This window comes from Eschrichtius robustus, chromosome 21 (assembly GCF_028021215.1).
Source record: "Eschrichtius robustus isolate mEscRob2 chromosome 21, mEscRob2.pri, whole genome shotgun sequence".
Classification (NCBI taxonomy): Eukaryota; Metazoa; Chordata; class Mammalia; order Artiodactyla; family Eschrichtiidae; genus Eschrichtius; species Eschrichtius robustus.
Genome location: NC_090844.1, coordinates 13,138,824 through 13,164,099, shown reverse-complemented (window position 1 = coordinate 13,164,099; position 25,276 = coordinate 13,138,824). Strand labels below are relative to the sequence as shown.

General features: G+C 43.7%; 1 protein-coding gene across 4 annotated transcripts in view; it reads left to right on the top strand.

Moving 5' to 3' along the window:
* The window catches only part of ENPP6 (ectonucleotide pyrophosphatase/phosphodiesterase 6), a 94,864-nt gene that overhangs the window by 41,319 nt on the left and 28,269 nt on the right, over window positions 1-25,276 (top strand). For all 4 annotated transcript variants that reach the window (XR_011072163.1, XM_068532257.1, XM_068532259.1 and 1 more), the window contains exons 2-3: window positions 2,556-2,735; window positions 23,284-23,395. Coding sequence is in view for 3 of the 4 variants with exons in the window: in XM_068532257.1 (XP_068388358.1) it covers window positions 2,556-2,735; window positions 23,284-23,395 (292 nt within the window). In the remaining variant the exon portion in view is untranslated. The remainder of the gene's footprint in view (window positions 1-2,555; window positions 2,736-23,283; window positions 23,396-25,276) is intronic.

Genomic DNA, 25,276 nt, shown 5'->3' with positions numbered 1-25,276 from the left:
CCAGGTGAGATGCCCTCCCTGCCCTTGGGAGAGCGCTAGAGAGCAACTACAGAGAAAGACCCTAAAGGACACATTTCCCACGACTATTATCATGATTACCTTGCCTCGTGGAAAGGGTGAGTGAGCATCATTAGGATGATAGAAATTTTTAGATAAGGGATGCAGTATTTTGCGTTAAGGAAATAGATAAGAACTTTTACTCATGAGGCAGGTTCCCTTAATATTGTTAAACTCTGATACACCAGAAAGGATAACATATATCCTGAACATGAACCAATAAGAAGGATGCCTCTACTTTTAATAGTAAGAATTATCCTCAGCACCCGAGTTGGTGAGAATCCTCATAATTCTCCAAGTAAGATGAAAACCTGGGCTTCCCTGGTGGCGCAGAGGTTGAGAATCTGCCTGCCAATGCTGGGGACACAGGTTCAAGCCCTGGTCCAGGAAGATCCCACATGCCTCGGAGCAACTAAATCCGTGTGCGATAACTGCAGAGCCTGCGCTCTGGAGCCTGCGAGCCACAACTACTGAAGCTCACATGCCACAACTACTGAAGCTCGCCTGCCCCAACTACTGAAGCCCGTGCACCTAGAGCCCGTGCTTCGCAACAAGAGAAGCCACCGCAATGAGAAGCCCGCGCGCCACAACGAAGAAGAGCTCCCGCTCGCCTCAACTAGAGAAAGCCTGTGTGCAGCAACGAAGACCCAACGCAGCCAAAAATAATTAAATAAAATAAATAAATTTATTTAAAAAAAAAAAGACTACAACGTGGTCCCCTTCTTAGCCCCTCCCAGGAGACCTGTCTCTTTTATGCAGAGGACACTTTGTTGAGTATTACATAACAATGCACTTGAGGATGGGGACTACGTTTATTCAGATTTGAGTCTCTACACTTATCACAATGTATAGTTCATAGGAGCATTTAATAAATGTTAGTTGAAGGAATAAATAAAACTAAGAAGTTCCTTAATCACTGGATCATTTTCTCAAAGTTTTTATTTTTAAATTTTATCAGTTTACATGTGAAAGCTTCAGTCAGGGTCAAAAAACTAACTCTACAGCTTTGGGTAAAAATCGTTTTGTTTGGCTGTCTGGGCTTTAAGTTGAAAGCATCATTTGTGGAATGCGTGGATTTCTGTGATGAAATAAAATGTTTTTCCTTTAAGATATTTTGGGTCTACAAATTTTCAAAATTTTATTTTACGGTTTCTCCTTTTTTTTGATTAAAAATAAAGTGTGGGTGTTGGGGGGCTTGCTGGCAAGAAGACAGAACAACAGCAAACAAACAAGCAAGCAAAAAAAGCCACTTTGATTAAGCACAGTCAGTGAGCTCTGTGAAGCGTGTTTCAGCCCGATGCCAAATGACGCTCACTAAAATTGCAGCAATTTTTGATGCACGTGCCAATGTTTGTGTTATTTTTACTTTAAAGATGTAACAGATTGCTCCAAAGTAAATAATTTAAGCCTAATGTTTCAAAAGATTCCAAGTGCTGTGTCTTTCACTTCTGTAACCAACAGAAGCAACCCTCGTCTCTATGTAACGCCCCTTTGGGAGGGTTGTTTTCTTGCTTTGTGTTTCAAAGTAGAATATTATTAAGTCACAAAAAACAATGACGTACTGATAGATATTACGACATGGATGAACCTTAAAAACATTATGCTAAATGCAAGAAGCCAGACATAAAAGGCCACATATTGTATTATTCCATTTATACAAAATATCCAGAATAGGCAAATTCATGGAGACAGAAAGTAGATGAATGGTTACCTGGGATTGGGAGCAGGAGGGAATGGAGAGTGGCTGCTAATTTGCATGAGGTTTCTTTTGGGGGTGATGAAAATGTTCTAGAATTAGACAGTAGTGATGGTTGCACAACTTTGTGAATACAATAAAAGCACTGGATGTATACTTTTAAAGGATGAATTTTATGGCAAGTGAATTATATCTCAATACAGCTGTTATAAAATAAAATTTAGTATCCCTCCAAAAAAAAAAAAAAAAAGTAGAATCTCTTTTTCACCATCCTGTTCCAAATGTCATGGGTTCTATCATTGTTCAGCGCTGAAGTGATAACTCCTCTTATCCAGGAAAAAAGGGAGCAAACTCCACAGCATCTAGATTTGTGATCTGGTGGGAGGAGGGTGTGGAAAGGGTGCAGGGAGAGCTCTGGGTTGAGAATATAACCCACGTCCCAAGGGAATCTACAGCGTCCACACTGATTCTTCTTCAGACGTCAAGCCACGAACAATGAGTCAGATTTTACACCCGATGCCCTCAGTTTAACTTAAAATAGCTTCAGACGTGACAAATTAACTTCACTCAAAATGTCCCCATCCTCAATCAATATTGGACTTCTTACTGGATTGTTTGCCTTTCTGGTACAATCTAAGAGAGAAGAAACATCTATGATTTTTTAAAAAAAATCAAAAGTAACTATTTATGCTGTTCTGTGCTCCCTAAATGAGCCTGAATGGCTTTTAAATTCAGAAAATAAAGATGAAATGTAAAAATACCAGAGCAATAAACTGACAGCCTTGTGTTTTCATTAACGTAGGTCGCCACTGTGAGGTCCATCAGATGATCGGGAACTACATGTGGGACCCCGCCACCAACAAGTCATTTGACATAGGGGTCAACAGAGACAGCCTGATGCCTCTCTGGTGGAATGGATCAGAACCTCTGTGGATCACTCTGACCAAGGCCAAAAGGAAGGTCTACATGTACTACTGGCCAGGTGAGTGTGTTGACATCCAGGCCTGTCCAGCCTTCCAAATCTCAAAGCACCATTGGAGTCTCTGAGAACAAAGCATGTAGACGTGTTTGGAGACCAAGCCAGGATTTAGAAAATGGGGTCTTTGTTCAAGAAATGTCTTGTGGACATGTTTCTTTAAATTTTGGTTCAAACTCTCTTACATCAGACCAGACGTAATGCCATTTCCTAATTCCCTTGGTTCAGCAATATTTCTGCAGTATATCATGCGTTTTCGTGGGTAAAATTTTGGATACACTGGAGAGATAAATTATAGGGTGCTTATTTGCTTTACAAAAGAATTTGGAGTACCATTTCTACAGATTTTGAGCTCCCCTACAATACTGAAAAGAGGATTCAAAGCTCTTACAACTTTTTGGTTGTGCATTAAATGAAGTCCCTTTATATTAATATTCCTCCTGTACATCCTAAATCAATGAGAAACTAAAGTACTTAACTTACTTCCGTGAGGGAGGAAAACACTCATACAGACTGCCCTGGCTGCTGTGAGGAGGCTTCAGGAGACTTTCATCTTGTCAGCCAAACTCTTTCATTAAGGATGACAGGATTCAGTGACAACAGAATACTCAACTCACCACCGACTTCCCATTGGTAGGATGTGTTCCTAGTGAGTGGACAATATAACTTTTCCATGCGCATGGCTGTAGACATGTTTTTCCTAATTCTTCATGGTGTAATACTGATGATTGTCATTGTGGAAGAAGAGATCAGGGAGGCCTAGAAGAAACGAAGGGATAAGTGGGGAGAAGCATCTGGAGGGATCTTGCTGGCCTGGGCTGGAGACAGCGGCAGCCTGATGGAATTGTGAGAGCGTGGCGGGTTCTGGGGGGCGGGGGAGTGTGGCGAGAAGGAGGAGTGAGCCCAGGCTGAGTCACAGGCGGCCCACACCGAGGACGTGGGCCTGGAGCGAGAGCTTGGAGGATGCTGGTTGGAGGTGGTCACATGGAGAGCTGCTCCGGGGGCTCAAGGCTGTGCCAGCTCTCGGAGGAGGAGCGTCAAGCAAGGACAGATGGAGAGCAGGGAAAGCAGACCCACAGCTGCGCTGTGCTGAGTGCCCTGAAAGCTGCCGCAGAGCAGAGACTGGCATCCACAGGTGAGCCCAGGACGGCCAGGGCAGCTGCGTTACTTCAAAACCCGGCAGAAGAACAGACAGACAGGCTGGTTCTGCGGGCAGATGCAGTGTCGGGGGCGTGCTGAAGTTGCTTCAGAGGACGCCTGGGGTTCGGTCCATAGCGGCTACCTGGGCTGACATAAGAAGAAGCTTTCAAGCAAGGGAAGGGTTGAAGAGAACTCTACCTTAAATGGAGGCTCAACTTTTCACGGAGTTGGACGTAAGGTTAAGAAAGCAAGTGGGTGCATCAGCCAAGCTAATCAGACTTGATAGAGGAGCCAAGCTCAGGTTCAGCCCAATGTGATGAGATCCAAAAGATCGCAAAAGATGTTGCTGCACTTTGAGGTCATTCTCAGCAATCATCATCAGCAAACACAAGGGCCCACAGGCATAGGCCTAGGAGGGGCAGGAAGCGAACACGCGGTCTCAGGGACCACCTCAAAACGAACCTGAGGACCATCAAGACGAATATTGTCCCGATTCCATAAGGGCCATCTTCCAGGGTATGCGGTTAATTTAACTTTCTGTGTCTTGGAACTTGAGCTCTTCCTGCTCTGAAGACCACCTCCCCTGGCATCTCCTCCCAGCTCCCCACATGCCTCCTCCACATACAGTCTCCTCTGATGGCCTTCTGGGTAGCCATGGATGCCAATGCTCGTGGAAAGGCGGGGAAGATCTTAAAGGAGACAGTTGCCATATTTCAGACTTCTCTCAGCTGTATTACAGAACATCACTCTTTATCTCATCCTGGAGAGTCTGGCTCCTTAATCATAATCAGCAATCTGAATTTATTTATCACTGAGTAGCTACGAAGTCTCAATGCTAACGTGAATGTAAAATATCTTGTCGCTCCTCCAAAATAGCTCCTGAAGGGCAAGAAATGGCCAATCGCTTTCTTTGATTCACAGTTCAACAGCTAATGTGATGTGACAAACACGCCTTGAGATCAGTTTATGGTGTTACCTATCAGGAGGGCAGAAGCTAAAACAGATAACCTCCTAGAATTTCCTCAGTGATCTAAATGAAGATTAGCTAACCATCTGGCCGTGTTGAAGTCTTGATAGAAATTGGATGAAAAGTCTCTTGTTTCTTAGACACTGTCCAGTCCTTCTAAACTGGATCCACAAATAAAGGCTCCCTGAGAACCAGCTGTCTCTGAAGGCCCTGCCGCCCAGCCCAAGCCAGGCATGCTCTGGCCCCTCCATTCTTGCTGGTCGACAGCTGAGGGATTAACCATCACTGCTGTCCTTTCTCCCTCCACCTTGGTCCCCTCCGGCCACAGCTCAGAGCCCAGTGAGTGTTCATTTGTCTCTGCAAGATTTAGTGAAGTGCAGTGGCATTTCTTCTAAACATGACTCGGTTTTATTTTTCTTCTCAAATCCTCCTCTTCCTTCTCCATACCCCACCGGACATTGTACAGACCTCTTGATGAGGCCTGGAAAATCTTTATTGCTCCAGTGAGCTGTGTTATGACACTTCGAGTCTTGCCATTAAGTCAATATTTAGAAGTGCAATTTAGAAATGGCAGTAGTTCAAGTCTTCCTGTCAGGTAGATAAAGCAGCAGACTGAAAAATTTATCACTGGTAAAGAGTCCAAAAGACCCCACCTCAAGCCTTAAGAAATTTAATATCGTAAACAGACCCTTTATTACCCCACCCAATGGTGCCGTGGGACTGTGCAGAGGAAAATGTGCCTCAGGGAATGATCCCAGGCCCTAACTCAAATATCTGGGGGGTAAGGCTCCCCAAAATCAGCCAGGACCAGCGTCACCAGGACCTAGGGGTGCTCTGCAAAGGATGAGAGCTGAGTGTGTATCATTCACTCATTTTATTCCCCTATTCCATCCCTCTGGTTTGAGGTCAAAGGAGTTTCATTGAAGTGGGGGGAAAGAAGAGGCTCCAATATTCACTTCATATCAAGAGCAACCCAAAGAGAAGGATGCCTTGGGGGAGGAGGTGAAGTGGGGGAATGTAGGAGGATATAAACATAGATAAGATATTGCATGGAAGTAGAGTTTGAACTCCTTGGACATTCGATGCTCCCTTACATAATGGCAGCAGTTTTTAAGTTTATTCTGATGGCTATCATGAAATACAAAAAAAGGAACAAAAAACAGCAGCCTTTTAGGAGTCTGTAGTTTAAAAACTCTTTGGAGTAAGGGTCTGAAGACTCTCAGTTCTACATCTTCAGTCATGATTTTGCAGTATTAACTCCTTATGGCCAAGCGGTCAGGAGGAGTTGGGGGCAACCATTCATATGGCCCCGGGAGGGTGTTGGGTGTGGGTCTGGGGTCTTCTGCTGGCCTCTTCCCGTCCTGTGCAGGTACTGAGACAAATAAGACACCTTTTATGTGGGGAAAGACGCATTTCCAGCTGGCTTCTCCTCCCCTACTTCCCAGAGGTGGGCTGGCTGGGGAGTTAACAGGTGGGTATCTGACTCAGCTCCAGTCAAGTTTTGGTTGTTAAAATCAAGAGGATTTCCTCTGGATGCGTGAGGAGGCACGTACTGACTACGGATCAGGAATTGTGGTTGTTCACAGAATCTTCCTCTTCCCTGCTGTGCTGGGTCCCTGACAACCTTCCATTGGGCTGAACTTAGATGAATGCACTTAGGCTCAGAGGAGGTCAGGAGCCCAGCATCAATCATGCAAATGTGTGGGTTAACGTTACAGCCAAGGTCTTGGACTCTATCTACATGACTCCAAATATCTGCATAAAAACTGAATTTTTTTTCAGGCAAATATTTAACAATCAAATACAGGGGGTCCAGATTTTCACTAAATTTTCCAACACTGCCACCAATTTGGCATTAAGCTTTAAGATGTATGTAATTTTAGGACCAGAAGAGGCTTTATTCTGTATGTAGTTTGCTGCTTCCTACACTTGTAAATCAAGACCTCCTTAGGATGCTGATAAAAACTATGGATTTTTTTTTTTATTAGAAAAACAAACGCATACATACTATGCACACAATTTTGTGCTCATGTAAAACAACAGACTACAATGATGAGGACTGCCCGGTGGCCTTTGACGTGGCAATACATACATATGTATAATGTCTAGTTGATTTGATTTTTTTCAACGTGAGGGAAGCGTCTTAGAAACTCACTAAAGTATCAGTGAAGCCCAAACTCCTCTAGTTAATGTTGTCTGCCAAGAGTAGGCTTGGGTTAAAATTCTCTAAGACTCTCTGGGTCAGATTCACCTTGAGTCCTTTCCTTTGTTTGTTGGTAACTTGGGTAAGGTCTGCGTCATTGCTGTTGTCTGTCTGCGTCAGCAACAAGAAGATGACAAATTCACATTGCAAGTTAGAGGTTGTCTCAGAGAAGTGGTCTGTCTTCAGAAGCATCCTGCAGGATTTCTAGGCGTCAACCATTTCTGCTGCAGAGAAGTTGAGGAAGGAGGTGGTGCCCTTCTGGACTGCTGCCTGCAGGGGCGACTCCCCCGGCGCTCGAAAGTCTTCCGAGCTGTCCAGCCACATCCAGTCTCCTTTTGCAGGGTGGTGTCTTGGCCAAAAGAGCCCATAGTTTCTCAGCATCCTCCGTTACGGTAACGAGGAAGCCTTAAAGAGAAATCCAGGGACAAACTTCCATTCTTCACAAATCATGGCAAATCTGTTTCTTCATAAAGCATCTTAAAAGGGTGTGACTCAAGGCCCTGTAATAAGCTCTCAGGAGACGACTGTGAGCAATACCAGATACGGACTCTCCCCACCCTACCCCCAGCCCCCCGGAGAACTTGCCATCCATTCAGTCAAGGGGACGCATGATAATCTAATATTTGCCCATAGAAATGAAAAGTCCACTTGTTTAAAGTATAAGAGTGAAAAGTATATTGCCTTATGACCTCATCTAATAGGGGATCTGGTTTCACCCAGAGGGTGACGTGAGTTAACCCCTGAGGGGATGGGTAGGGCAGGGGGCTGGGAGCGGGGGAGCTGGCGGGAAGGGGCATCCAGACCGAGCGAACGGCATATGTTAAGGGATGGACGTGGCGTGGATGGGCTGGAGAGAAGCTGAGGCCAGGCCGGGCTCCATGGGCCAACTGAAGAATTTATTCTTCTCCTGAGAGGAGTAAGAAGTCACTGGAAGGTTTTAAGGAAGAAGGTGACAGTACATATTTGAATTTGGCAAGATTACTCTGGCAGCACCGTGGAGAAAGGAACATAGGCATCCAGAGGGGCTGGATGAGGGGCGACTAACCCGTCAGGAAGGTACTGCACAGACCTAGGAAAGAGGTGAGAATAGTGTGGATGAAGGTAAAGGAAGTGGGGAGAAGTGGGTGGGTTGGGGACATATTTAGGAATTAAAATTGCCAGGGCCTGGAGATACACAGACGTGTGGTTCTCGGGAGGACCCGGGGCCGGTGAGGCTGTGGGCAGGAAGGTCAGCGGGGGGAGAGCTGACGTGAAGAGAGGAGATGGCCCCAGACACAGCCTGGAGGAAGTTCATGCTTAACGATCAGATGGGGCGAGTGAGTCTGCGGAGGAACCAAAGATGGACTTCCTCGGGAAGCAGGAGAAAAGCCAGAAGAGCTGGGAAAAGTACAAGGAGAGTGATGCCATCCTTTGAAGGCATCTGATGAGGGGCTTGATGTCACCTGAGAGGCAGGGGAGGAGCCACTGGAGAGCGACACCAGCTGAAATCTGTTGGCCCCTCTTGTTACAGAGACCAGAGGAACCAAATGGTTTCAAGAGGGGAGTGGCCATCCCTGGGCTCACTGTCGAGCGACACTGCGGGGCGGCAGAGACAGCGTCTGGATTTATTGTCTGGGGCATCGCTGGCAAGCTCTGAACTTTGTAGCTGTTAATTTCTTTAACATTTTTCAACTTAGTCTCAAGAAAGGTCCGTTATAGTAACCCCAGGGTAGCCTTTAGTTTCCCTCTATTGCTGGAGAGTCTGCTTGAATAGCGACAGTGATCACTGTACCTCATCTAATACTGGTTTTGAAGGAAACAAAGTATACAAAGAATAAAATTTGCCATGATTCTTTCCGCAAAGACGATTTTCAATTAAACAGGAAAAGTAACATAAAAAAAAACCAAAAACAAAACATCTTTTATTGTTCTGGTTAGTGAACCGCCTGACTCCCGCTGGGAGTTCGTATAGTCTAGTGATGAACAAGCACGTCTCCTCAGGTCGGGAGGCCAGACAAGGAGTCAGCAGTCACCATCCACCGTGGATGATGCTGGGACTGTAATAGACACGGTAATGGATGCGCAGGTGGGACAGATCTCTAGGAGCATCTGAGGCAGAGGGAAGGAGCGTGTGCTAAGGTTCAAAGACGAGCAGGCAAGGGCATGTCGTGTTCCTGAAACTACAAAGAATACGACAAGGTTGCAGCTGAGTGACTAAGGCAGGAGTGAAGAGATCGGAAGCTGGAAATGGCCAGATCTTAAGAACCAGGGACTTGGGCTCTGGTATGTAAAGGGACTTGCATTGAAGGAACAAAGGTGTTTTAGGTCATATCAGTTGCAGAAACAGATAAGCCCCAAAGTCTCAGTGGCTTAACCCAATGGAAGTTTATTTTTTGCTACAGAAAGTCTGAAACGGGTAATTGTGATCAGCCGTTGCCTCTCTGAATAAGGGTGCAGACACTGGTGGGGACTGAAACGTGCCCCCCAAATCCGTACCTTGGAGCCCTAGTCCCCCATGTGGTGATGTCTGGAGGTGAGGCCTTTGGGAAGTAATCCAGTTTGGACGAGGTCATGATCCTCTTTACTCCCGCTGGGTCTTCCTTTCTTGCCGTTTAAGGGACATGTGTGTCCTTGTTTCTCCCTCCTTAGGGCTGATTCTCCACCCTGGGTACGTTACGAATCCCCTGAGGCCATTGTGAAATATCAGAGCCCAGGCTGCATCCTCAGAGGCTCCGACGTCTCTGGTGTGGGGCGAGGGGCTGAGGACTACAGCGAGAGGCCCTCTGCAGTGGGCCCGGTGCACAGACCTGGCGTGCCTGCCCTGGGTGCCCACAGCCCCGGCATGGCTGCCAGCCCCGCACTCCCATCTCTGCCGGTTGCACTGTCCCAAGAAGCCTCCTCCCGTCATTCTCGCCCCCCCCGCCCCAGTCCCCAGGGTCACCCTGTGTCGTTGGCGCTGGCCTGTGTGAAACCTGACATCAGCAGGGAAAGGAAAAGAGATGAGTAGTTTGAGCATCTGAAGTGAACTCAGCACTTCGCAGACATAATCTTACTCAATCCCCGCAGCAGTCCTAAGACATGGCTGCTGTCATCCCCACTTTACAGACGGGGGCGTGGAAGTTCCCTGAACACACAGCCGGGACACAGTAAGCCGCCTGGGCTTCTGCCGGGGCTGCCTGCGTCCACGCCCCGTGCAGGGTCCCTCCCTGAGCTTGGCCGAGGCCGGGGAGGGTCTTCCCACGGGCCATCCCAGGTTCGACAGTTCAACTCCCCCCCCCACTGCCCAGGGTGAGAGCGGAGGGATTCAGGGGGAGGGATCCTGACAAAGTGAAGAAAAAAAGCCCAGAGTCGGGACTTCCTGTAGAAACTCAGTCCCCGGTAGAGAATGCTGGAGGCTTGGCTTTTGGTGGCCAAGGCAGGCCTACACCCACCCCCAGGTCTGCTCCACTTTCCCCCTCGGCACCAAACACACCCTCGTTGTCAGTGGGAAGGGGGCTCAGCCGCCTCTGCAGTGCTTTTCCCAGCTGGTGGGCCGCGGCTGTCAGAGGGATTCCTTAGGGTGGGACAGAGACGTGGTGCTTTCACCTCACCAGAGCCCTTTGTGTGCAGAGAGCTCTGTCCCCTCCCGGCCTCTCCCCTCCTGTTCTCCCTGCTGTACTGGATGGAGCCCCTGAGGAACCTCAGGGGAACGTAAAGACCGGAGAGAAAAGAGCTGAGACCAGTTCAGCCACTTCCTTGCTGTGGGACCTGGGGACAGTCACTTAATCTCTCTGTGCGGCGGGTTCCTTATCTGTCCCACAGGAATGACTACGTGTACCTCTCAGGCTTGCTGGGCATGTGAAATGAGATAGGATATATAGAGTATCTGACCAGAACATATGGTTAATAGCTATATAGTAACCCCACCCTTGCCCCCAGATTCTTAAAAGGGAGCTTCAGCCTGTGTCCTTCTAATGCGTCACATGGGGTGCACGGGGGGGAGGGGGAAGCTCTGGCCAGGTCACTCTTGGCCCAAGATAATGCTGCAAGGTCACATCAGGGATTCAAATACACACTTGCAGCAAAGGCCACAGAGTGAAACACAAGTCCTGTTTTAAATCGCCATGAGATTTCTGAGACAGGCCATCATGGCCAGTCAGGCACAGGAAAGGAGTTTCCCAGGAAAGGGGTGGATGGAGGGATCTGGCCACTGGGTCATCAGAGGAGGGAAAGAGGACAGAGTCTGGCTTTTTGATGTCTCAGGGCTGGGGGCCAGAAGCCACGGGCAGGGTGAGCTGTGCACTCAGGGCTCTGTGCAGAGGCGGCGCTGACTGCTGGGAGGTGTGGCCACTGGAGCGGCCCTCGGGCTCTTTGCCCAAGGTGTGCAGAGCGTTGGCTTTTCAGGGCCACATGCAGCACTCACTCCTGCTCCCAGCCATTCCTGGAAGTGGTTCAGAACCACCTCAGAAGTTGGGGAGACCAAGGCTCCCCCAGATACATGGTGGGAGGAAAAGGGCAGTTTGTAAGACCTTGAGATCACAGGCTCGAATTGGAGGGCTGGGGGATGAGGAATCCCTGGGTCGGCGCTAGAGTTCTAGCAAAGCCGCTGGCAAGGCTGAGCCTGGGGTCAAGGGCTTGCCGGCATCTTGCATCCCGAGGAGGCCCAGGCTTCTTGGATCCAAATACCAGGAAGCCACCTGCTCCGGGAGGAGGCCCTGGTGGGGACCACCACGTGTGCAGCAGTCGAGATGCCTTCCCCCTGGGGAGCATGACGTCACTGTAATCATGCAATCATTTGCAAGATTTAGATGACCTTGAGGCATGTGCCTCTGACCCAACGATGCTGCTCGTGGCTGATATGAGGGGCACTAGGAGTCCCTCACTCCTCACCTGGGCCTGCTGGGGAGGAGTGCGGTCCTTGACCCTGGGACAGAGACTTTCGCATCTAAAGCTGACTCACAGAGGCAGAGATCGCATCTCACCTTTGGCCTCATGATGCCTTGCTAAGGTTTCACCACTGCCTTCCTAAAGCAGACACCCAGCCTGGGTTAGGCACATGCCCCTCTGCCCTCAGGTTCCTGTTAGTCACCTTTTATGCCCAGTGAGTCCTTTTCAGTTGAGTTTCCAGAATCTGCTCTAATGGATGAGTGCTTCTCGTCTCATCTGTCTGCTCCTGTGCACAAGGCCAGTCTGCATGGCATCCTGTGTTCAGGCCAGCCCACCACCCCCGTCTCCAGATCAGAAGAGACCTCCCAGCCCTGTGGGCCCGGCTGACCTGGGAAAGGGTCTCTGAGATCAAAGGCCACACTTTCCCCAAGGACTTGTCCCCATAAGCTCCTGTGCCTCAGATGTATCTTCCTGGAAAAGGTTACATGTTTCTAAGAGTTAATTGACTTTAGCTGTTTTAATAAGCTCTCTTGAGACACATATTCAACCGCAGTACACCTGCCTCATATCACATAAAATGCAGCTCACAGGGGTTATTGTCACAAGGTGTGTGGAAGTTGGAAGCCGAGCGGCACTTGGAAGGCGGGACCTGTGTTCTAGGAAGTTTAGAGAAATGCGATTTTCATGGGCTCAACTTACTTGGAGAGAGTTGGCAGGAAGCAAGGATCAGTCAGGAAAGCAGCGGAAAAGTACCAGAGCCAGGAAGCTGATTACTAGGTGGCAAGGAGACCTTGGGACAGTCACTTCTCCCATCTCAGGCGTTTTGTTTTCTCAGCTGCAAAATAAAAGGCACTGATGTAAGGCTGCCGTGAAGGGCCGTGAAAGCTGTTCGTTGTGCCCGGATGCTGCGTCCACGGGGGTGTGGCTCACACTATAGTCTTCATAGATTTTCATATTTATTTTGACAATATTTTGGTCTGTGACAGTCATGTTGCCATGATAAAATAGATATAGTAAAATAATTGTCTAGCAGATGTAAGTTAAGTGTTTTGAAGAAGAAGTGACTTAAAAAAATTTTTTTTGGCACAAGGATGCATGGGCTTAGTGGTGGTCCTCTTTGGTTGTCCTTTAAGTTCCCTCTAACTCTGTATTTTCTGCTCAGGATATATTTATTAGGTTGCTGAGGCGGGACTATCCAGCAGGAAGGCAGACTCTAGACAGAGATAAGATGAGGACCTGAACAGTGAGCCCTAATTAAGGTCAATTCCCTTTCAAGTTCCCTGGGAGCAATGAGGAAATAAGATGGAGTAAAGCCAAAGCCTGCCCTTGAAGCACTGGTGAAACCAAAATCTTACTGCCAAGTTCCTGGTTGGTCTTTGAAACTGCAAAAGCCAGGCTACTGCCTTTGTTTCCCCACAGACCCCTGTGCAGAGATTCAGGAATCCCTGCTTTCCTCAGGCACGGTGGGCTGAACTGAAGGACCTCAGTTGACCAGATCCACACTCCCTGGGAGGCCATGAAAATGGCCTGGAGGCAACAGCCCAAGAGGCTGAGCAGTGCGCCTAGGTTCACAGACTGAGCCCACGGTGGGTCCAGAAAGGGCCCCACAGACTCCTGATTAGAGAAATAGCTCGTGGGATCCACACAGCACACCCCTTCCAGTCTGATGATTTCCATCAGGTAAAGACTAAGGAAAACAACACGAAGCCCCCAGACTGATTCTTCAGGAATAATGAGCCTTGCTCTCTCTAAATCTACCACTTTCACTAATTCCATGTTCCATTGCATCATGGCATCTGTCATCGCTTGCTGGCTGTTTCCTTTGCCAGTCATTTTTATTCATTCTGGGTTTCAAGATTAGAGGTCTGGTGACTGTTTTTGCCTTTGGAGATTTCACCTGGGAGAGACCATTCAGGACAGAGAGCGCAGAATGATTGCACTTGCCTCAGTTTTTGTGAACTTGGGTACCGGTCTCTCCCTTCTCAGGGCCACGTGAAGGTATGCAGCTTCAATCCAAATTAATTGTGTCTGCAGCGTCAGGGCACCTCTGCTGGGCTGAGACACAATCTTTTCACTCCACTGTCTGGCTCTCTGCTTATCTGAAGAGTAAGCAGTAATGCTCCGTTTGCTCTGCAGTGAAGGTTTTCCCTCTCTCTGCTCAGCTTATAGCGCTTCAGCTGGGGAACAACCCTGAGAATAAATGACAACTATCAGTCATACCTTACCTCCAACTGCCTGCACCACTCTAAGCCCTGCTGCTTTCTGAACTTTACAGTTCCCTTAGAGTAGCAGCACTAATGCCTAGTTTCCTGGTTCAGGGTCTTCAAACTGTAAGGATTTCCAAGAGCAAGATTAATTTTAAGGGAATCTGTTTTAAGGTCATCAACTTTCATATATATTGCAAAAATTGTCCTGATTAAAAACATGTCCTTTTCCTACTTTATATAAGAAAGGAGTACCCCTCAGCAATCAAGAACCTTACTAAGGTGCATCGCCTCAGTATATAAAAGCCTCCAGGGCCAAACAAAGAAACAGTTCAAAATGTTGGTGTAGGTGTATAGAAAAGAATGCATCTAGTGACAAAATAACAAAACGTAAAAATAGTCAAGTATTTTCCAATGCTCTCTTTTAAATTATTTAAGAAAAACTTAATTGAGTTGTCAGCTGAAACACGATTTAAAAATTTATGATGATAGATCGCTATGTGAATGTTGGCATTCAAAGAAGCCATTCAAAGAATTAAATGACAGAGTACTTCTATTTCCATCTACTTATTTATGTAAACAACTTTCTTATCACTTAGATTTAACAAATAGAATGGATTCTGAACTTGTCTCATTCTAGAGATCAGTCATATTCATCCATGGATATACAAACTGATTTTTAAAAGCATCCTATTCCTTTCATTATGAGATGCATTTCCAATAAAATGTAACTTTTTATTTTAAAAAATCATTTATTGAAATTTGGGGTTCCACTGGTACAATGACAGGCAAAGCCACTTTGAAACAACTCTTCTCGCCAGCAACAACTGAAAACGCTGCTGGACTCCGTGTGTGTGTGTGCGCGCGTGCACGCGCACACAGTGTGATGGATCAGAGACAGACTAAGACCTAGAGAACAAGGTGTATCTGGCAATTGGCACCATGTCTCCCCTGCATTTAAACACTGATCGCTGAAGCAGCAGCTGAGAGACTAAGAAACTGAACTGAGGTTTTGACAGAATCACAGGACGGGGGAAATGACAAAAATTGGAGTTCACGGGCCACCAAGCAGAAGAGATCTAGTAAACATCCTAGACTTTCAGTTGGGACAATAAAGGACAAAGCCCTTGGAGTAAGAAGGAGCTAGAAGTAAACTAGGGGTGAAACCCTCTGGAGGACTGAAGCCTTCATAAAGCCCAAGCTGAGCTTTGAGTCATCTTAATCCCTGGCTAAATCCACTCTGGGTTAAGACGGTCTGCCTATAGCCTAGGTGCCCTTTGTAAGCAAAAAGCCTGTGCTCTCTAGAAAAAGATAACAACATATGGAGTGTCAAATGATATCTACAATTTTTCGTATACAATATGCAGCATTCAGTTATAAAAAATAACCAGAATATGGGAAAACAAGTCCTGACTGGAAACTCAGGAGAAATAAACAGACAAGTCTTGACTGAAAAATCAAGAGAAAAATAGTGGACAACAGACTCAAACCCACTAGTCCAGATACTGATATGACTTTAAAGAGAGCTATGATAAAAGAACTAAATGACAAAATGGAGACTTGCACTAGTAAACTAGAATCTTTTTTAAAAAGTGAACTCTATAACTGAAGACAGCTCTCCAGCTTAAATAGGCAAAAAGATGAAAAAGGCAGAAAAGAATGTTCGAGACATATGGGACATAGTGAAGAGGCCACAGAAGGATTAGAGAGAGAGGATGAGACACAAGTAATATTTGAGAGATAAAGTTTGAGAACTTTCTGAAACAGACAAGAAATATCAAATCATAGACTCAAGAAGTGCTGTGAAACCCATGAATTTCAGAACTGCTGATACCACAGAAATGAGAAAAACTTAAAAGCAGCAATAGAAAATTGTTCAAAGAAGCAGGGATAAGACTGACAGCTGACTTTCCAACAGAAATACTGGAATCCAGAAAGACAATAGAATGGTATCCCCAAATGATAAAAGAAAAATAATGATCAGTTCTATATCCAGTGAAAATATCCCTCAAAAATGAAGGCAAGGGACTTCCCAGGTGGTTCAGTGGTTAAGACTCCGTGCTCCCAATGCAGGGGGCCTGGGTTCAATCCCTGGTCAGGGAAATAGATCCTGCGTGCCACAACTAGGACCCAGCGCAGCCAAATAAGTAAATTTTTTTTTTTAAAAAAGGAAGGCAAAATAATGACTTTTTCTAGAGACAGAACACTGAGAGAATTTATTGCCAGCACGTTTAGAGTGGAGGAAATGCTAAATTCTTAAGGTGGAAGGAAAATTGTCACAAATGGAAGCACGGAGATGGAGGAAGGGATGAAGAGCCACAGAAAGGGTAAATGTGTAGGAAAAACTAAATTAATAATAATAGTAGTAATAATAATTTTTAGATCAAAAACCCATACAGAATGGAAATACATGACAACAGAAGCACAGAAGGTAGGAGAAATGTAAAATTCAAAGTTAAAGTGTTCAAATGTCTTTGCATTGCCTGGGAAGTTGTGGGAGTGCAAATTTATATTAGATTTCGATTGACCAATATTTCAATTTTTAAAAATCATCTCTAGGGCACTATTCCAGAAAGAGATTAATTAAAATTTACAAATAGCAAGGTAATAGAGGAGAGGAAAAGGAACAATAATAATCATACATACATAATCCAAAAGGAATTAAGAAAGGAGAGAAAAACTGTCAAATGTGTAATGAATACAAGACATGTATTTAGGTGGCTGATTTAAACATAAAAATTTCCTTAAGTACATTGCAAGTAAACGTTTATTTTTTTTAACTAATATTTCATTAAATACTCCAATTAATCTGAATGAGTCTATTTATATAAAGTTCAAAAGCAGGTAAAACTAATCTACAGTGTTAGAATAGTGTTTACACTTGGCAGAGCAGTGACTAAAAGGGGGCATGAGGAGGTGCCTGTATGTGAAGGTTATGTTCTGTGTCCTGATCTGGGTGCTGGCTACACAGCTGCATTTACTTTGTCAGGATGAACAGCACACGTATCATTTATTCACTTTGTATGTATCTATGTTAAACTTTAATAGAAATTTACATTAAAAACAACTATCAGACTGGATAAAAGTAAAAACTAATATATGCTGCTTATAAAAGATGTACATTAAATGTAAGTATGCAGAAAAGTTGAAAGTAATAGCATTTTTAAAAGACATAGCACACACTCAGCAAAGGAGAGCTGGTGCAGCTATAACATCAGTCGGTGCAGACTCTAAGCTTAGACTATTTTTAAGATGAAGAAAGACAGTTCACGTTGATATAAAGTTCAGTCTACCAAGAAGTTGTAATAATTCTAAATTTTCATGCTCCTAATTACACAATCTCAAAATAAATAAAGCAAATATTGATAAAACCAAAAGGAGAAATGGGTAAGTTCACAATGATAGTAAGTTTTAAGACATCTTTCTCAGTAACTGATAATATAAGAAAATAAAAAAGCAGGGCTTCCCTGGTGGCGCAGTGGTTGAGAGTCTGCCTGCCGGTGCAGGGGACGCGGGTTTGGGCCCTGGTCTGGGAGGGTCCCACATGCCGTGGAGCAACTGGGCCTGTGAGCCACAACTGCTGAGCCTGCGCGTCTGGAGCCTGTGCTCCGTAGCAGGAGAGGCCGCGATAGTGAGAGGCCCGCGCACTGCGATGAGGAGTGGCCCCCACTTGCCGCAACTGGAGAAGACCCTCGCCCAGAAACGAAGACCCAACACAGCCATAAATTAAAAAAAAAACAAAAAAAAAAACAAAAAAAACCCCCCCAAAAACAAAAAAAAAAACCCAGAAGAATACAGAAAATTTATGTAACATAATTAACATATTTACGTAATTGATATTACTAGAACACTGTACCCAACTACCACTAAATACACATTATTCCCAAGTACACATGGAACATTTGTCAAAAATGACCATATTTTAGCCATAAAGCATTTCTCAACAAATTGGAACTGTATGAAATCATGCAGAATGTGTTCTCTGACTACAGTGTAATTAAAGTATAATCAATAATAAAAAGAAAAATTTTAATTCTATATATTTGTAAAATAACCAGAGACTTCTAAATAACTCATGGTTCAAAGAAGAAGTAACTACGGATATTTGGATTGTGGGATGCAAATAAAGTCATTCTTTTTTTTTTTTTTTTCAAATAAAGTCATTCTTAAATGGAAATTAATAGTTATACATCCAAGTGATGACAAGGGTGGAGTAACAAAGTCTCATATAGTGCCAGGAGGAGCAAATTAATATAGCAACTTTGAAAACCTATTTGGCATTATCTAATAAAGGTGAACATATGCATACCCCAAATCTAGCAATTCTACTCCTACACATATTACAACAGAAATGCATACCTAAGTGCATCAAAGAACATGTACAAGAATGTTTATATCAGCATTATTCATAATTTTTAAAAACTGGATATTCATACAATAGAACTTTTGTGTCCTAATGGGTATATTAGAAGGAAGCTGGAAGTTATCACTAAAAACATGTTTTTGGTTTCTTATTACAAAAATAACAGATATTTATTTTAGGAAAGTTAGTTCAGTTCAATAAGCAATAATAAGAATATAAAAGTCAACTGTGATCCTTCTGTATCAGTTATGAACTATCTACTGCAAGTTTTAGAAAACCTAGCCAACAGTGACTCAACATATAGGAATTTATTTGTATCACATAAGAAGTATGTACTTTATGTAGTTCAGCTGTTTAACAATGTCATTTTAAAAACCTAGGCTCTTTCTATCCTTCTGCTCTATATTAGCGTACTAACTTTTTACCTTCATGCTTGTTGACTCATGGTTTCAGAATGGTTGCTGCCGGTCCAGGGATCATGTCCTTACAACCTACATTCCAAACTGCAAAAGAAGAAAAGAGGTAGTGCTAGCAACTCATGTTAATTTTTTCATATCAAAGCACAGCCTCCCACTCTAAGCATCTCAGCAGATCTCAATGCCAGTAGTGAGTCACATGACCATTCCTACTCACAAGGGACCCTGGGCAGATGAGAAAGCTTTCCTCTTTCTTTAGTAAGGGATGGGAAGGAAGAAAGAAGTTCAGAATGGCTTCAGTTTAGCCAAAAAAAGTCTTACCAAGCCAGCCACACAAATTTTACCGTCTTATATTTTGTTATATTCACTTCCACTCTTTCTTAGACATAAATATGCTTTTTTAAAAAATAAATTTATTTATTTATTTATTTATTTTTGGCTGTGTTGGGTCTTCATTGCTGCACGCAGGCTTTCTCTAGTTGCAGTGAGCGGGGACTACTCTTCGTTGCGGTGTGTGGGCTTCTCATTGCGGTGGCTTCTCTTGCTGCGGAGCACCGGCTCTAGGCACGTGGGCTTCAGTAGTTGTGGCGTGTGGGCTTCAGTGGTTGTGGCTCTCGGGCTCTAGAGTGTAGGCTCAGTAGTTGTGGCACATGGGCTTAGTTGCTCCGTGGCATGTGGGATCTTCCCGGACCAGGGCTCGAACCCATGTCCCCTGCGTTGGCAGGCAGATTCTTAACCACTGCACCACCAGGGAAGCCCTAAATATGCTTTAAATATTTACAAAAATGAGATCATCCTTCACAAACTATTTACTAGCCTTTTTTCACTTAAAATAGTATGGCAGTAAATACAAATGGCATAATAATTTTATATGCCTGCATGGTATTTCATTATTTGGATGTGTGTAATTTAACCATACCTTTATTACCAAATGTTTAAATTGCTTCTTCATTTTATATTCTAAATAATATTGTAATAAAGGTGCTTGTATATACAAACTTATTTTCTTAGAATATGTTCTCTGAAGTGGTTTTCAAGGAAAAGCATGTATACAATAAAAATTATATAAATATTGCCGAACATTGCCACTCTGGAGCAGAGTGACCCCGAAATCCACTCCTGGTTGTGTGCCTCATATTGGTGTTTTTCAAACACTGGTCTTGATTCATAACGGACAGTGACATCAATTTGTGGATCGTTAACCAGTGTTTTAAAAAACCCACATAAAACAGAATAGAATAGAATAGAAAAGTATTAGCGTGCTTTGCTCATATTTTAGTGAAACTTCTGTTTCCTCTGTGAGAGTATGTGTTCTGTACCGTGTCATGAAGCAAAATGAGTATTTTGCCAAGGGTTACAGACAAAATTTAAAAAAAAATGTTCCCATAGAGGAACACTCATGCATGCCTCCTGATTTCCAGCACTCATTTTACATTTCTGTTTGTTGTTAATTGCCTTGATAAGAAGTTCTATAACAGTAACAAATTATAGCGGTGATGACAGCGCTCCTGATTTGCTTTGGACCTAAATGAAAATGTGTCCCATGAAGTTTTTTTTTTTTTAAGATTTATTTATTATTTATTTATTAATTTTATTTATTTTTGGCTGCATATGGTCTTAGTCGCAGCACGCAGGATCTTCGTTGAGGCATGTGGGATCTTCTGTTGTGGTGCCCGGGCTTTTCTCTAGTTGTGGCGTGTGGGTTTCCTCTTCTCTAGTTGTGGCTCACGGACTCCAGGGCACGTGGGTTCTGTAGTTGTGGCGCGCGGGTTCTAGTTGAGGCGTGTGAGCTCAGTAGTTGTGGCACGTGGGCTTAGTTGCCCCGCGACATGCGGGATCTTAGCTCCCTGACGGGGGATTGAACCTGCATCTCCTGCACTGCAAGGCAGATTCTTTACCACTGGACCTCCAGGGAAGTCCCCCCATGAAGTTTTGAAATGTAGAATTTTCACTGTTAATAACTAGCCTGTCAGTCAAGTTTTCATTTCCCCTTTACATCGTTTCATAAAGGTTTTCTTTTTTATTTATAAGGAGTTGGATTTATTTCTAGTTAATTGTTATAATTAATTTACAGTTTTATTACCTGTGGTCAGATAATATGCAATGTGCTGTATAATTTCTACTCTTTTGGAAGTTAATGAGATTTTCTTTGTGGATGAGGATATGATCAGTTTTTCCAACTTTTGTGTTTTTATAACAATTCCATTCTTATAAGAATTCTTTAATAATAATTATGTATATTTGTGTATATTTATGATATATAAATACTCATTTACATTCTAAACTATTAATGTGGATTTGTAGCTGTTTCAGGCTTTTGAGACCATAATCAACTTTAATACTATTGATAGAGCTGATTTTTTTGGTTTACTTTTGGGGGAGTTTATTTGGTCTATTCTTTTATATCTAACCTTGCTATGTCATTTTACTTAACCTGTAAATTTTAAAAATAGTTTATAGTTACTTCATGTTGACATTCTTGTAGAGTGCAACCCATTCACATTTATTTTGAAATGAATATATTTGATTTTCTCTTTTATTATGCTTTCAATATTAGTGCTTCCTAGATATTTCCTTTTTTTTACTTTTCATGTACTTTGATATTTGATTAATTTTGTATGCTTCTTTTTCTTCCTTTAGTAATTTCGAAGTTATGCATACAACTTTCTTCTGTATATTCCAAACTTTTAAATCAATGTCTGAACACTAATCTATAGAATGAATACTATATATTGACCACCCCTTCCCTCCAACAACAATGAAAATGCTTTTCCTTTCATTTTTGTTGAAATAATTGGGAACTTTAGATCCAGGTTATTACATTAAACATTTTTTTAAAATATGCACCTTATTTTTCAATAAAATATTCTCACATAACTACATTAATATTACTAATACTTAACTATATTTTGTGATTTCATCGTTTACTGCTGTTTATTTTAAAACCCTATCTTATTCATTCTTGGGTTCTTTTATTTTGACTTATTTCTTGATAAGCTTGAGTAACTCTTAATAGTATGGAAAAATGTCTGTCTGTCCTTAATGTCCATAATGTCTTTCCTTGCACATCTGAATTCGTCAGATACTGTTTTAAAAGAATACCTAAAGTTTTGGAGTCAGATAAAACTAGATTCAAATGTTAGCTCTTCCTCATTATTGCCCTGAGACAATGGGGAAGTCTCTTCACCTTTTCGACTCAGTTCCTCCTGTGTAAAATGAAGGCACCATCAGCTATTTTATAGGATTCATAAGGATCATACCAAGTGTAAGTGGGAATCATTTTCTCTGGGCTACAAGAAAGCTCACCATCTGGTCTCCAGACCCCCCTTGCCTGGGAACGTTACCGTGCTTGCTGTTCTACACACACACACCTTATTGTTTCTCACTTTGAACTTTTGCTTCCGCTACTGTCTTTGCTTGGACGTCCCTTTCTTCCCACTTCTAACCCCAACGCATCGGCCAGACACAGTCTGTAAGACTGAGCCCAACACGGGGATTCGAGGAGAGCTTCCAGAAGGAAATAACATCTGAATTAAATGTGCCTTGTCTGAGTTCCCTCACCACCCAGTAAATGTGCACTTCACTTTAGACTTCAACTATTACACTGTTTGCACGGAATCCTCCTCCTCCTAGGCTAGATTCTGGGATGCCACAGGATGGAGACACTATGTCTGAACATAGTGACTAGTTCATAGTAGGTGCCCAATAAATACACCCAACTAACAAACTGAGACTGGCACATTCCTCTCCTGCCCTATTTTTTGATAATGAGGTTGGATGTCTCTTCCTCGGGGCAACCATTTCAACTTGTTCAGGGGCCTGGGGCAGAAAAGCTGAGGCCACAGCAGCTCCTAACATCTGAATGCCTTTCATTCTTTTACTTCATTTTGGGAGAGGTAAGGGCATGGCTCAGGATCCTTGCTTTAACTCAGTGATTTTTAGACTTGCCCATCAGTGCAGTACTTCTGAGTCCAGTTAGACTAGTGAAGTCTTTAGTTTCTTATTCCCAGGCTAATCAGATATTACCTCATACTTGGTTCTAGAATAGGCAAAGATGCACTAGAAGAATTAGTAGTTATAAAAAAATCTATAGAAAAAAGTTTTAATTGAGACATTCTGTGTACTAACTAATTTTTGTTATTGTTGTTTCAAATTGGGAAAGACAACCATTAACCAATTTTTGCTAGTCCCTGTCATGAGACACCAGTGCTGTATAGGAATGACATTCAAGAGCCTCTGCTCCAGTTAAACAAAATTAGAGTTAAATACACCACTTATCAATAATACATTCTTTTATTTCATGAAAAGGAACACAAATTTTTGTTTTGACTAATGGTATTTGCTTCCTAAAATAGGCTCATAACCCTACCTTGATTATTGAAGAAAGTAACCGTTTACCATCTTTTTCCTTCTTAGGCTGTGAGGTTGAGATTCTTGGTGTCAGACCTACTTACTGCCTAGAATATAAAAATGTCCCAACGGATATCAATTTTGCCAATGCAGTCAGCGATGCTCTTGACTTCTTCAAGTAAGTGTCCCAAATCCTTAGCCATGCCACTGTTCTTCCTGTTTCCAGGACCAATAATGAATGCTAAAGTGGATTAAGAAGGCTTGGTATAGGTGAAATATGTCTCAGAGAGGTAGTAAGCCTCTCACATGGTGATTGCTACCCTCTAGTAGAGAATGATTGTGCGTTGAGTAATTTTAGGTAGGGGCACTCTTTGGAAACGTTGAATTGAGAGCAAGGAAGTCCCCAGGGGTTTAGGACTTTCTTCTTTGTGTTGATGGAAAATAGAGAAGCAATGTGAATGTCAGCGTTTCTCTAATCATGATATAGTGAATGCCTGACTCTCCGAAGATATAAGTTTTTGACAAAAGAAGGAAGATCTTTGATGGAATAAGTTTGGAAAAATTGCCTACTCTGCCATCTTCTTGGAAATGTACAAAGCCTATTAGCATATTAGAACATAGAACCTTTTTTTTTTTTTCTCTTCCACATGGAACTATCACACCCAGTTTGAAAAATGCAGAAATCAGTAATGGTCTGAATAGCACACAAGAGTGTGTCAGGGAAACTGACTTATTTCTAAGTTTTCAATTTTTTTTTTTAAATGTATGTATGTATTTATTTTTTGCTGGGTTGGGTCTTCGTTGCTGCGTGCGGGCTTTCTCTAGTTGCGGCGAGAGGGGGCGACTCTTTGTTGCGGTGCACAGGCTTCTCATTGTGGTGGCTTCTCTTGTGAAGCACGGGCTCTAGGTGCGTGGGCTTCAGTAGTTGTGGCACACGGGCTCAGTAGTTGTGGCTCGTGGGCTCTAGATCGCAGCCTCAGTAGTTGTGGCACACAGGCTTAGTTGCTGTGTGGCATGTGGGATCTTCCCGGACCAGGGCTCAAACCCGTGTCCCCTGCATTGGCAGGCAGATTCTTAACCACTGTGCCACCAGGGAAGTCCCTCAATTTTTTTTTTAACACTCAGCAACTTCAACCATTCCTTTAAACTACTTCCATTTCTCTCTCCCTAATTCTCTCCAACCCACTTCAGTAAGGAAAATGGATGTGACATTCTGAACTCTTTACATTGAAAAGAAATCTGGACAGGATCCTAAGGTGATGGGAGATCTGGGTGTCCCTGAAGTCCAGGGTTGGGGGCCCCTTGCAGCTCTCAGGTAATTGGGCTGATGGCCACATGTCCTTCTGGCATGGTTCCTGGGCTGAAAGCTATAAATGGCCAATAACAGATCTGCAAGCGTTTCCACCCATCACTCCTCACCCAACCGCTCCATTACAAATGAGCTGACCAGTGATGGAGACCAGACCCATGTGGAAAACAGCTGGCCACCAAGAATTTGTCAGCTAAACTCCAACAGGCAAGAGCTCTTAGCCCTTGAAGACTCTGGTCCCTCATGAATCAATGAGCTCGAACATAGACGTCTTTCACAAAAAGCATGTGTATAAATCCCCGAATCCCAAGCATCGCAATTCCAGTGTTCCTGGCATCTGGGGTTGACAGCTTCCTAACACAAAGCCATCAGGCAAATCTGTGAGACTTACTAGCTTTCTGATCACACGGAGATTTAAGGCAAATAGCCTTAAAGAAGCCAGCCCAGTGGCTGCTGTATTAATAAGGTGAAGTGTCTAAAATGTAGTGACCTGAAAGCATTTCATTGAGCTTTAGTGCAACCAGTAAACCTTGTGAAATTTTTCCCACATACAAGCCCCACCCTGGAAGTGTACACACGTAAACATAGGATGTTCTGTGTGAACCAGCGCATCTGGGACGCTACAGGCACAAGTACAAAAGGCAGCTAAATGCGGAGACATATCCGAGGGCAAGATTTTGTGGAAAGTTCCATTATGTCACACGTGGTGGAGGAAATGGCATCAGTCCCTCAGTGTAATGAACATGGGCC